At 45.1% G+C, this 12,473-nt stretch overlaps 1 protein-coding gene across 1 annotated transcript; it reads right to left on the reverse strand.

The window, feature by feature from the left end:
• Positions 1 to 1,996: 1,996 nt before the first annotated feature.
• LOC141515037 (solute carrier family 26 member 10-like) lies at positions 1,997 to 12,354 on the reverse strand. Its single transcript, XM_074226280.1, has 18 exons — positions 11,620 to 12,354; positions 10,399 to 10,509; positions 9,598 to 9,755; positions 9,051 to 9,215; positions 8,680 to 8,832; positions 8,447 to 8,529; positions 8,064 to 8,211; positions 7,869 to 7,982; positions 7,518 to 7,595; positions 7,344 to 7,439; positions 6,698 to 6,804; positions 4,038 to 4,107; positions 3,827 to 3,943; positions 3,664 to 3,697; positions 3,503 to 3,585; positions 3,002 to 3,056; positions 2,770 to 2,882; positions 1,997 to 2,339 (listed from the first exon to the last, which is right to left on the reverse strand). Exons 1-18 carry the CDS (start codon positions 11,963 to 11,965, stop codon positions 2,301 to 2,303), a joined length of 2,070 nt encoding a protein of 689 aa, XP_074082381.1. The 5' UTR covers positions 11,966 to 12,354; the 3' UTR covers positions 1,997 to 2,300.
• Between the last annotated feature and the right edge of the window lie 119 nt (positions 12,355 to 12,473).

A 12,473-nucleotide genomic window follows, 5' to 3' on the forward strand; every position in this document is an offset into this window, starting at 1 on the left:
GCAAATGTAACCAGCCCAATTGGAAAGGAGTAGGCAAGAACCATGTGCAATGTAGACTTGCAACTGAAGAGTTTCTTTATATTTAATAACCACAAAAGTTCACAGACACCCTGCACCATTTTTTAAACCAAACTCTATTTTCTTTTGTATAGGAGCTCCCATTGTGGAACCAATGCAAATTGGTGTCTATTGCACAACCTTAGAAAGTTGCCTGGAGTCACTGAGAATCCTCTAAACTCATCTGCACATTCTAACACATTATATATTTGAATATGTTGCACATGAAAAAACTCTTCTTCATCAAGGTGGTGGACACTCCATTTCCAAAAAGGGAAAGATGAAAATTAGGAAGATCTAGGGATTTAATGGATCCCTTCTAACCTGAAGTTTTGCTTTCTTCCTCCACCAATCTTGCCCTTTTCTATCCAATGTTCAGGCAAGAATAATCAAGCATCAGTTGAATAACTATCCCAGTCAGGAGAAAGTCTTGCATTTTTTTTTAAATTTCAACAATGCCTCTTGGTTTGTTTTTAATATGACGGTCATTTCCAGATAGATTTCACCCCAAGTGAGTCTTTCCTTGTAGCAGAGAAAAAAATAACTTCTGGAAAGGTGCCCAAGCCCAATAGCCCTTCTTACAGATTGCACAACATCCCAGTCTTTCCAAAAAAATGTTCCTTTCTTTCCAAAAAGGAGCAGCATGCATTTCCTCATCTCCTCTCTTGGGACCATGTTGCTCATTGTGACTAATGTTGTTTCGTTTGATTGTTCTTTTCCTTTATTTCCTTTATTTTGTTCTAGTTATTGATATGACTGACATATATGTGTATATATATATATATTTATATAAATATATATATATATATTTATATAAAAATATCTATCTATATATGTATATATTACTTTCCTTGTTCTACTTATTCTGTTCTACATAAATTCATATAATGCTTTTTATATTTCTCTGAATTCCTCATTTGTTATAGTAGAACAATGACATTATATTAATATGAATAATTTGTTTGGCCATTCCCCAATTGATGGGCACATGGTCTATCAAGGTTCTAAATTTACAAAGTTCTTTCAACTTGTTACCTTGCTTTTGTTTCCATTTTATTTGACAGATGCTTATCCCAAATTTATAGTGAAAGAAATACCCTCAGAGACAGGCCTGGGGTAAAAACTTTGGTTGGATTCTTCTCTCTTAATATCTCCCTCTTTTTTTCCCCTTTTAATTCCCTCCAAATTTTTTCTTAGCTGGACTTGGCCCTTTCAGGTGGACTCCTGCTCTGATGTCTTGGTGGATCATGCATCAAAGCTGAAATTACCCATGGCACCTTGGGGAAGTGAGGCAGAGATTTATGCCAAATTCCCATATCATGGGGTCACAGATGAGAGCCAGGTGTCCAAACACAAACTGCTCTTCTGCATGACCTTAGATTGATTTGTCCAGTAATAATAGAATGGCTGATATGAAAGACATAGTGACTGCCTGATTGCCCTTGTATGCACTATTGTGGTCACTTCAATTACCCTGCTGATCAAGTTTGTGGCTGATCACCCAAGGACTGTTCAAAGGTTATCCAAGCCTTCAAATTCTTTGACTTTGATCCAATCCCAAGATGAGAACTGACTTCCTCAATGCCCCAAAGTACCACTGGATCTATGACCCACCTTCACCAATTTGGTGGCAGCTTACCAGACAACCCTCCCCACTCCCACCCCGATTCCGTTCCCTATTCTTTTAGTTAGAGTAATAAGGATACCCTTCTAGTGCCAAGGAGTCTGATGGTTTCGAAAAGCCAAACTGCACCCACTCTTCATGTGGAGACACTTTTGCCTATCTCCTTAGGAGCAGAGGCCCTAGATCGGCACACCCTTTGGGCTGCACTCTTGTGTCTCTGAACCAGAACTCTGCATCATATTCAGTTATCCTCACCATCCCTCCCAATCCCACCACACACCCTAGGAGAATTTCAACCTCATAGATTAAGCAGGTTTCTGAATACAGTTCTCCAGAGGGGGTTAATGAACAAGTCAACCATTCTGTAATCAGGGTCAGTCTTATCTCTTCAGAGGTAAGATGACATAAAAGGGTCTCTAAGGGGCATCTGTTGGAATGTTCAGACCCCAAAGCAAGCTAGAAAGGGCTGGTATTTATCATGCTGATCACAAAAACTAACTTCATTTTATTGATAACATAAATAATGAAGGAGACCCGGTTTTCCCCTCAGTGGCCATACTCTCTCCCCAGTGTATCCAACCAGTGATACTGGGATTTCTAATAAGCAGATCTGTCAGGTTCACACCCAGACCATGCAAGTCTTTGAGGTCAGAGGCTCCTGGAAAGGGGAAAGGGAACATCAGGGGAGAGTGAGGGAAAGCATTCTGGGAACATACCTCCTACCTCCCCCATCATCCCTAAGGAGATTGGGTGGAGGGAATGAGCTGAGAAACTATGTTTTGGAAGACCCTCCCTCATACTTCAGGCCAACTCCTCCCCCTTTGAACCTTTTAAGAAGTGTTACTATACTCCTTTGCTCATTCCCTCAATCTCCGCTCTTCCCCCCTCCCCTTCCCCCCACCCCAACATCTACCTCATCAGGTTTGCATCCTGGCCACCCTTTTACCATGTTCCCTCCTTCTTCAAACATGTCCCTTCTCCTTGGCCACTCTTTCATTGTCTAGTTTCCTTTTCCTATCCTTCTGTTATCCCTAAGATAACCCTGACTTCTCACTATCTGCCCTCCACCAAACCATTATTTCTCAGACCTTCAGCAACCTCTCCAGTGCATGGGCAGCAGCATCTTGGACACTCACAAAAAGTTGCTCTGGGGTTAATATGTCCAGGAGCCCAGCTCTGGTTAGTGTCCCTATCACAGGGGCTGTGCCAACAGAAAGAATGATCAAAATTTCATCTCTGTTCTTTACTTCATCCCTCTTCCTATACCACAGAAAAATAATTTAAAGCATTTCCAAGCCTCCCCAGTTTCATGCATCTTACCATTACACTGAGCCAAGAGGAGGTGAATCCTGGCTGCACTGCACTGACTAGCCAGCTGGGGAAAGGAAGAATTTCAAAACTGGTTAACAGAAGAAGAGTTGCCTCAGTTTCCCACTACTTTCAGGACCAACACCAGCTTTGATTCCTTTCCCCTCCCCTGCTACAACATCCTTCCTCAGATACTTCAGTCTCTTGCTTCCAACTTTGGGACCATGTTGACTCAACTCTGTCATTACTCCACACAAGAGAATGCCAATCTACTCCCCTGCTGCTTCTCTCAGCAGTCCTTTAACTTTCCAAATCAAAAGATGCTTCCCTGACCAGTTTCCCTATTTGTTTTATCTCCACATTAGAATGGAAGCTCCTTGAGAGCAGATGCTCTTTGATTTTGTATTTGTACCCTCAGTGCTTAGCACAATGCTTGGAACATGGTAAGTGCTTAATAAATTTTTTAAATCATCCTCCTAAATGCCTCACCCCAACATGCATACACACACACACCTGCACCAACTCCCGTGCTCCAGCCACATCCACAAAGATGATAGCACTGCAGTCTAGGATGACAACTTGAACAAGTTCCTCTCCTGGAAGAGGAAGTGGTATTTTTTAGTGATCTCCCTCATGTCACTCAAATTTCCCCCAAGTTCCCTTTCCCAGCTTACCTGTCTCAACTGACATATGTGTCTTTGCAGAGTCCTAATGGATGAAAAGGGGGAGAGTTATAACCCCAATTGGTAAATATTAGTTCTCTATTCATCTGTCCGCTCAACCCTCATTTGACATCAAATCTACTCTTTAAACTTTCACCTCCTGCTGCTTTCTCACCTCATCTTGTCTCTCTAACCCCAGCAGCTGCCCCATGGTTTGACGAAACCTGCCTCTGGTTCCAAAATAGAGAGGGGCAGGATATCTGAAGATTCGTAGTCCAGGAACCTGACAGAGCTGGAGAAGGGATTTACAGGAACAAAAAGTAAATAAAATATACTTCCTAAGGAGGATTATCTATATCTCTTTTCTCCTACCTCTTCTTGCCCACCTTAGAATTTTCTTTGACTGGACAGAATAGTTCTCTTCCCTTTACTTGTCCAAGCACCAGACACTGTATCCTGGGGATCACATGGAGAGGAGAGTAATAAAAAGAAGTAGGATCATTCATATCCTTAAAGCAGATATTCTACTATTGGGCATATACACAAAGGAAATCATAGAATCTCAAGTTGTCAAAAATAAAATTCATTATCTTTCCTCCAAAAATCCCCTCTTCTTCCGAACTTCCATATTAGTAGGAATTTGCTGGAACCAGCTCTGACCAGCACAAGAGATAGTTCACTGTTCAGTGTGAGCATTTACACCTCAAAAATGGACAACAGTTACAAATCAGGTCTTGATTTATTGTTTTGCTGATTTTCTAGGACTAAAGTGTTATTCAGATTAAACATGAGAGGATATGTATAACATCCCCTTCCCTCCACTCTCAAGAGCCCAATTGCTAAACATTTACCATCAACCCTATGTATTGCTCTTTAAATGTTTGAGCTAAGCAGAAGTGGTAAAAGTCTCAGGGAATGAATTCATCATAAGGCAAGAGACCTAGTGACTGGGGATTGATAGGAGAATAGGAATTTATAGAACACTTTAAGATTTTCAAAGTGCTTTACATCTATTATATCATTTGAACCTCCTGTCACCCCCTTCCCAACCTCCTTAATACTGTCAAGGTCATCACCATCCTCCCAGTAATCTGGACTAAAAACCTAGATGTCATTCTCATCTCATTATTTCTTACCTAAAACCCTCCCATCCAATGAACTAACAAATCCTGCAGTTTTGACCTTTGTAACATCTCTAGAATAGATTCCCTTCTCTCCTCTGTTACTGCTTTTACCCTGGTAGAGACCCTCAACACCCCATACCCTGACTATTATAATAACCTTCAGGATGGTCTCCCAGACTTAAGTGTCTCCTCTTCCAATCCATTTGCCATTCAACTGTCAAACTGATCTTCCTAAAGGAAAAATCTGAGTATATCACCCTCCCAATTAAATAAATACTAATGATTTCTTTTCATCTTGAGGATCAGAGATAAATATTTCAGTTTCATTATAAAACCTTTTATAACTGGTCCCTCCCATCTTACACTTTTTTAATTTTATTTTTTCAATTACATGCAAAGGTAAGGGGCAGCTAGATGGTGCCCTGGATAGAGCACCAGACCTGGAGTCAAGAGGACCTGAGTTCAAGTCTGACCTTGGACACAGTAATTGCCTAGCTGTGTGACCTTGGGCAAGTCACCTTATCCTTATTGCCTTGCCAAAAAAAAAAAACTATGCAAAGGTAGTTCACAATAGACATCCATCTGCAAGTTTAGGAGTTTCACTCTCCCTTCCCTCCCTCCTCCCCATGGTAGTGAACAAAGTGGTAAAAAATTACATGTCCAATCATATTTAATTATTTCCATATTAGTCATGTTGCTTAAACTCTTTTCTTATTATACTCTACTCTCTTCCCAATACTCTTTGATCTGGTAACACCAGCCTCCTTGCTGTTCATTACAGATGAACCTCCATTTTCTAGCTGTGAGTGATTTTACTGATTGGTTTCCATTGACTTAGAATTTTCTCCCTTCTCATATCCACTTTCTGTCTTCCTTCAAGTCTCGATTAAAGTCATACTTTAGGGGGCAGCTAAGTGGAAGCTAGGTGGCATGGTGATTAGAACACTGACCCTGGAGTCAGGAGGTCCTGAGTTCAAATATAGCCTCAGACACTTAATAATTACCTAGCTGTGTGACCTTCAGCAAGTCACTTAACCCCATTGCCTTGCAAAAAAAAAAAAAGAAAAAAGTCCCACTTTCTAAAAGAAGCCTAAGTCCTCCTAATTTTAGTGCCTTCTCTATGACACTACCTTCAATTTATTTTGCATATATCTTGCTTTATACACACACACACACACACACACGCACACGCGCACACGCGCACACATACACATATAGTATCTCCCCTCATAGACTGATCACCTTGAGAACAGGGACTTGTTTTTTCTCTTTTTGCATCCTATAGCACTTAGCACAAAGCCTACTACACATAATGCTTACAAAATTCTAGAATCCTGACAAATGTCTGCTAAATTGATATATACCAAAATATTTGTAATAGTATTTATTTGAGTGCATCAAGAACTAGAAATAATTTGTAGAGGGACTGAAAAACCCAAGACATATGAATGTAAGGGAATATTATTGTATAGCAAGAAATGATGATTATAAGAATTTCAGAGAAATATTTAGAAATCTGCATGAACTGATACAGAAGGAAACAAGCAGAAACAATATACTTAATGACCACAAGAAGGTAAGTGAAGTAAAAGAAAGTCGAACCATAAATAACTGAAGTTCTAGAGAAGAGATAAGGACATAGTACTCCTCCTTCACCAATAGAGAGGTGGGGGAATACTAGGGCAGGCTATGGTATGCCTTTCCAGGAGAAGTTTCTATCAGATATTTTTGCTTAATAGTTTTTATTTGTCAAAGGAGAGGGTTCACTAGAGGAAATGGAACAACTGGATACAAAGATAAAAAGTTATCAATAAAATGTTATTTAAAAAGAAAAGAGGATATACAGAGAAGTTTCTTTAGAAAAGTATATTTTCAGATCTGATTCCCTTTGGCAAGTTTTAAATTCACCCTCCTTGCCCTACCTCTGTGTCCGGCAGACTACAGTCATCATGGAGAAGATTACACCTATGGCGAGGCCCAAGTCCACACTCAAAGCCACTACAGCTACCCATGTGACCAGCCACACTGCCTGTCAAGCATGGGTGGGAAGAAAATAAACACAAGGAAAAAATATGGGTGACTAGCGACATCTAGTTAAAGAATTAAAGGGTAGTAACTGTTAGGTCAGGGCCTTGGGTAAGATAAGACTTGGGAGAGTAGGGAAGGAAAGGAATAGATGAAATGGGATATGTGGAGTGGGATGAGGACACAGTTTACTCATGAAGGGATACAGTAATTACAGGGACAAGAGATCAGGTAACAACTTGGAATGAGGCAATTCCTCATTCCTTTATTAACTCTTGGAGTGTCATGGCACCTGGGAAAGGTTTCTAACCCCACCATCTTCTCTTTTGGTTAACCAAAATTTTATGTAGGTTGCTAGTGTAGGATTTAGTCTAAGAAGGGGACAGTAAAACAGGAGGCAGTATCAATCACAATTAGCTAGGGGAAATAAGGAGATTGGAAGTAAAATGTTTCACTGAATTGAATTGAACTGAATTAAATTCAGTTGAGTTGGTGAATTGAGTTGAGGTAGGAAAACTGAGGGACCCTGGTGCAGTCTCTCACAAAATCCATCTTGCTGATATGCCACAATTGGGGTAATTCCTGCATCTGGAAGAACATCTGGCGCATGCTGGAAATGTTGATGCAGGCAAGGACAGCCTGGGATTGGAAAAGAGAGCTCAGTATCCCTGTAACATCTCAATATGTCTTTCCCCAATCTTTCCCACGATTCACTACCTTGGGTAGATAGTAGAAAAGAGGTCCCAACCACAGTAGCACTGCTAACACAACTGCACAAGAGAAGAGGCCTGCAAGCTGAAAAGGAAGGAAGGATGTAAAGAGTTGGTATGTGGGAGAGAGAACTGACTTTCTCCTATGACTAACCTTCCTAAAACTTGTATGCTTCTAGCACCAGCTGTTTCCCCTTTGTCTCCCCACAACCTTTACACTGTTCCTTCTTTCTCATTTCTTCCTACCTGGATATCTCAGCCCCTTCAGATTCTTCATTATTTGATCAAAATGTCCTCCATCCTCCTTACTTAAATGTCCCTACAGGACCTCTACAGTCTTTGGCACTCTCCACTTTACCTGTGTGTGTCCCCCTGCATCTGCTAGCAAACTGGTTGTAGCTAATGTGGCTGAGCTGGGGAAGCAGGAGAAGAGTGAGGAGACCAGATTGGAGACACCATGAGCCAGGAGCTCCTGGAAGTAAGGGGAATATTAGGATTAGGATGAGTGACTTGTAATTAGGCTAGGATCAGGGGTCAGAGGTCTGAGTCACACCTGGTTAGGGTTGATGGTATATCTGTGCTTGTCTGCATAGATTGAAGCCAGAGACACTGATACAGCAAATGTAACCAGCGCAATTGGAAGGGAGTAGGCAAGAACCATGGGCAATGTAGACAGAGATGGTATCAAGGGCTGGGGGAACCTGGAGAAGAAGAGATTAGTGGCAGAACTAATTGTTTTCATAATAAGAATGGGGACTCCTTTGGATAGTCTGAGGGACAAGAATTGGCTTGAGGAGATGGCAGGCTGAATTAGAGGGCAGACAGTCTTGAAGTCTCAGAAATTGGAAAGGGGTGTGTTCTTGTGTGGGAGAAAGGTTGAATCTAAAGGCAGTACTAGGAAGGACATGAACTAGGGCTTCCTCTATTCTGTCTCACCCAACTGGCAGTGACCCAACGATTTGCACATTGTATCTGGTGTCCAGAGAAGAGGTAAAGCAGAGAAGAGAGGCCAAGAGCACCTAAGGAAAAAAGACAAAAGGGAGTGAAACCTCTTCTGCAGGGAGGTAGAAGTTAAATGGGGGGGGGGGGTAGGGAGCAGCACAAGGTTTCATTTGAGACAGGAGACCCTGGGGTGGGGGTGGGGGACCCGAAAAGGGTAGCCCTCTCACCATGAAAACCTCTCCTGGGATCGGGGTAGGCAGTCTTTCTCGGAATCTCACGTTCAGTTCTTTGACCGGCACCAGTAGTGCCAGGCTAAGGGCTGAGATGGTCAATTCAGCCGGACTGCTCTGGGGCAGCGCAGTAAGCACCGCGGCCAGCGTCTGCGATTGAGGGACCTATTAGCAGGCCCTCCCTTCACTCCTGACGCAGTTCTCACCGCCCAGCACCCTCGCTCTCTCGAATCTTCCATCTCTCCTGAGTCACCTCGACCTTTACCACAGCTTCGCCCCACCACCCCCCAACCCCATCGGAGAACCTCCCAAATACGCCGTGGTGTCTCCTTCCTCAGGACCCCTGAAGCCCCTTCCTTCTTCTCCACCTTGAAGAGGGCAAAGTAGCCGATCTGTCGGGGAAAGGCCAGTCCCAGGAGACTCTGCAGTTGGGATACAAGCACGTGCACCGCCGCCCCACTGGTGAGAGCCTTGACCACGGGCTCCGACAGGAAGGTGGACAGGAAACCCAGCTGCAGCGCGAACATCCCTAGCTGCCAGGGGCCGGAAGAATAAAGTCAGAGAATCGCTGGGGTGGCAAAACGAGAGGGCCAAGGAAATGCACAAAGAAGGTCATTCGCATCTCATTTCAGCACTAGCTTTTCAATTGTGGTCCTCTACGAAAATGTGGTTGGGGGTGGAGAGGCGAAAACCTGGCTCAGATCTTTAAGGGGCTGCCGCCCCACCTCGACCCTCCCTCCTGCCGAAATCCCGCAACGCACACGCATGGTAGTTCCAGATTTCCCAACTCCCTCTCTCCTCCCTCCTTCTTTTCCCTGAACACGAATCTCTTCCCACCTTCTCACCTAAAGCAGGTCCCTGGGGACCCCTTCCCAGCCTTCAGTTTCCTGCTGACCTCCCCCCGGCCTCCCTCACCATCAGCGCCCCGCTCCAGAAGGCGACCGCTGCCGCCGCCCCAACCCTCTGCAGCTCCAGCTGCATTTTCTCTGCCGAGCTCAGGTTGCCCCCGGGGGGCTCCGGGACCAGGTTCTCTACAGCTGAACCTGTCATGAGGCTGAGGACTGCAAAGGTTCCTGCAAGAAGGAGTGGGGAGCTCAGAGGGAGATGTAAAAGATCACAGGGAAACCCAACCCTAGAGTATAGAAAATCTGGGAACCTCCTCCTTCCACCTTTTCTCCCAGCCACCCCGCTCCTGCATCATCCGGACACCTTCCCTCCTCCTCCTCCCCCCCCCCCCGCCCCCAACTGCTGGAGGGACTTGGCAGAAGTCGCAGAGGAGCAACACTCAAAAGGGCTGGAAGTGGCGCCACCAGCTGGCAAAGAGTCGGGGGAAGATCGGAGTACCTGCACTTAAAGGATTGAGATGGGGGGAGAGAGGGGAAGAAGGAATCTAGTAAGGGCATCCCCCTCTTATTCCACCACCCGCCCCACACAGACTATTTCCTACCTTTCTGAGACCCTTAAAGGTTGATGTTCATTTTAACGTGTATGGAAATCTCAAGGAAAGAAAGCATAACTTTGGAAATTGTTTGGCATCTACAATTCCTAGGTTTGCTATATCCAGAGACCATAAGGAGATGAGATTGAGTGGCAAAGGTCATAAGGAACTCTGCAAGATGGGATGGAATTTCCACCCATTTCCACTCCCCCTAGGAACTGCAATGGAATGCAAGTAGGGCTGGGGACATAACATGGGGGAATGTCCAGATCACTCACCGGTGGACAGGTGTCTTCCTGTACCCAGGAAGGTGTAGATGAGGACAGGAAAAAAGGAGGTATAGAGTCCAAATACGGGGGGCACGGAGGTTAGGAGGGCAAAGGCCATGCCTGTCGGGGGGGAGACATGGAAAGGTCACTCTGGGATAGTGAAGTACAGTATTAATATTTGTGTAATCCCTGTATAAAAGGGGTTCTTGACACCTTTCTGGGCCCTGAGAAACTCCTCAGAAATAGAAACTTGGCTAGGCGCCTTTGGGTCTGAGAATAAGTTGACAGGACCCAAACGCTTGACACTGGGATCATGAGATATACCCTAAATTTGTCTAAGACTCACAAAGCACCCTTGTTAGCTTAATCATTTTGCTGTATTTGTAAAATTCCTGCTTTCTCCTAAGACTGCCTCCCCTTCCCCAGATGCAGCTGGAACCATAAGATAGTAAATTCCACTCGCCTTGAACCTGTGGGAAGCCCGTGAATATGTGACTCCCTCTGTCTTGAGAAACATGTTAAGACATAAAGCAAGATCTATACTAGGCCATATGTTTGTAATAGTCCGACAGGGGAATATATCTAACTGCTATCTCTGCAATTACCCCTCCCCCTCAAAATACTATAAAAAACCTTGTTCTCTAGACACTGGGTGCTATGTGCTTTGAGGAGGTATCTCCACACAGTCATTGCTAATAAAATGTGCTCCCCAAAATTCATAGCTTAGTCTCCATCTCGCTTCTTTGGGTTCTACAATAGCCAATCACATCCAGCCTCAGCGGCTGCTTATTCTAGACTCCCAACAAAAGGAGAAATTTGGCCCTGATCGTAAGTTTACTTAAATAGGTACTGAGGAGAGCCAACCTGCTCTTAGGGGCCCAAAGTGTGGAACAGGCTTATGGATCCGTGTCCTGAAGGAGCCCTGGGAGGCATTCCCTGGGTTTCTTGATAACTCCCTCAGTCAGAACAGGTCAATGACTTCTTCCCCAAGATATGGAGGAGGGAAAGAGAAAGCTAAAGGTATCTGACAGGGGGCAGATGACCCATAAAACTCATGACTTCCAAGCCCAGAGGCGTGGGGCGGTCAAGGGGACTTCACCCTAATCTAGGCTCCCCACGCCTCACCCTCCTTGATACAGCTCCAGGCTCCAGAAGCTCTTCAATCCACTCGAGGGCTCACCCCTGACCCTCTCCCCAAGAGGATCCTTCTCATTCTGACTGTCCTCTCACCCTGCGGTACATGCACTACGCCCACGGTGACTCCGGCTACCGCGTCTCCGAGCAACCAGGTCCTCCAGGGGTACTGAGGCAGCCAGGTCAGGGGAGGCAACCGGGCCCGGAGCAGCCTCCACGCCTCCCTTCGGGAGCAGGTCCGGATCAGTTTGTCCCGAAAGCCCCGCAGCAGTTGATCAGGTAAAGGAGCCAGACTTTGCTCGGCGTCCCCAAAGTGCCTCTGGAACAGCGCCTCGGTAAGAGGACTTAGAACCCCAGATACTGCTTCGGACCCAGGACTGGCCACTGGGTCCGACTCCTCTCCCAACACCGGACAGGACGCGGTGCTAGGCGACTCACTCATTCTGCCCTAGTCTCCCCTCCCCTCCTTCAGCCCAGGCTTTTGTACCCCTCCACCCCATTCCGAAGAATCCCGCCCAGTGTGGAGGGGGGACCCCTAGCTCCGCCTTCTTGGAGCACCATACAATCAAGGACTAGGGAGGGGTACATCTCCCCCGGGAATCCTATCTAGGGGCGGGAGAGAGATCCTGGAGAAACACTCGGGATATAGGGGGAGGGAGAATGGTGCACGTCTGGTCAGATTCTCCCCATCTTTCCCTAAAACTGCAGTCATAATGGATGGGGAAGCAGAGACTGGAAGGACAAGAGAATGATGCCAAGGGAAAAGTCTCATCACTTCCCAAGAATAGGGGGTTCCGAGCATTAACTATTCTCCTTCTTATTTTCTCTCTTTTCCTTGTAAGTTTATGATCAGAAACTCTGGGAAGGGAGCACTTCAGATATTTGCCCCTCTCCCCTATCCCCACACAGTCACAATATTCCCGAGAGGAAAATGAAGGGAGAACGATTAA

The sequence above is a fragment of the Macrotis lagotis genome, chromosome 2, assembly GCF_037893015.1.
Source record: "Macrotis lagotis isolate mMagLag1 chromosome 2, bilby.v1.9.chrom.fasta, whole genome shotgun sequence".
NCBI lineage: Eukaryota > Metazoa > Chordata > Mammalia > Peramelemorphia > Peramelidae > Macrotis > Macrotis lagotis.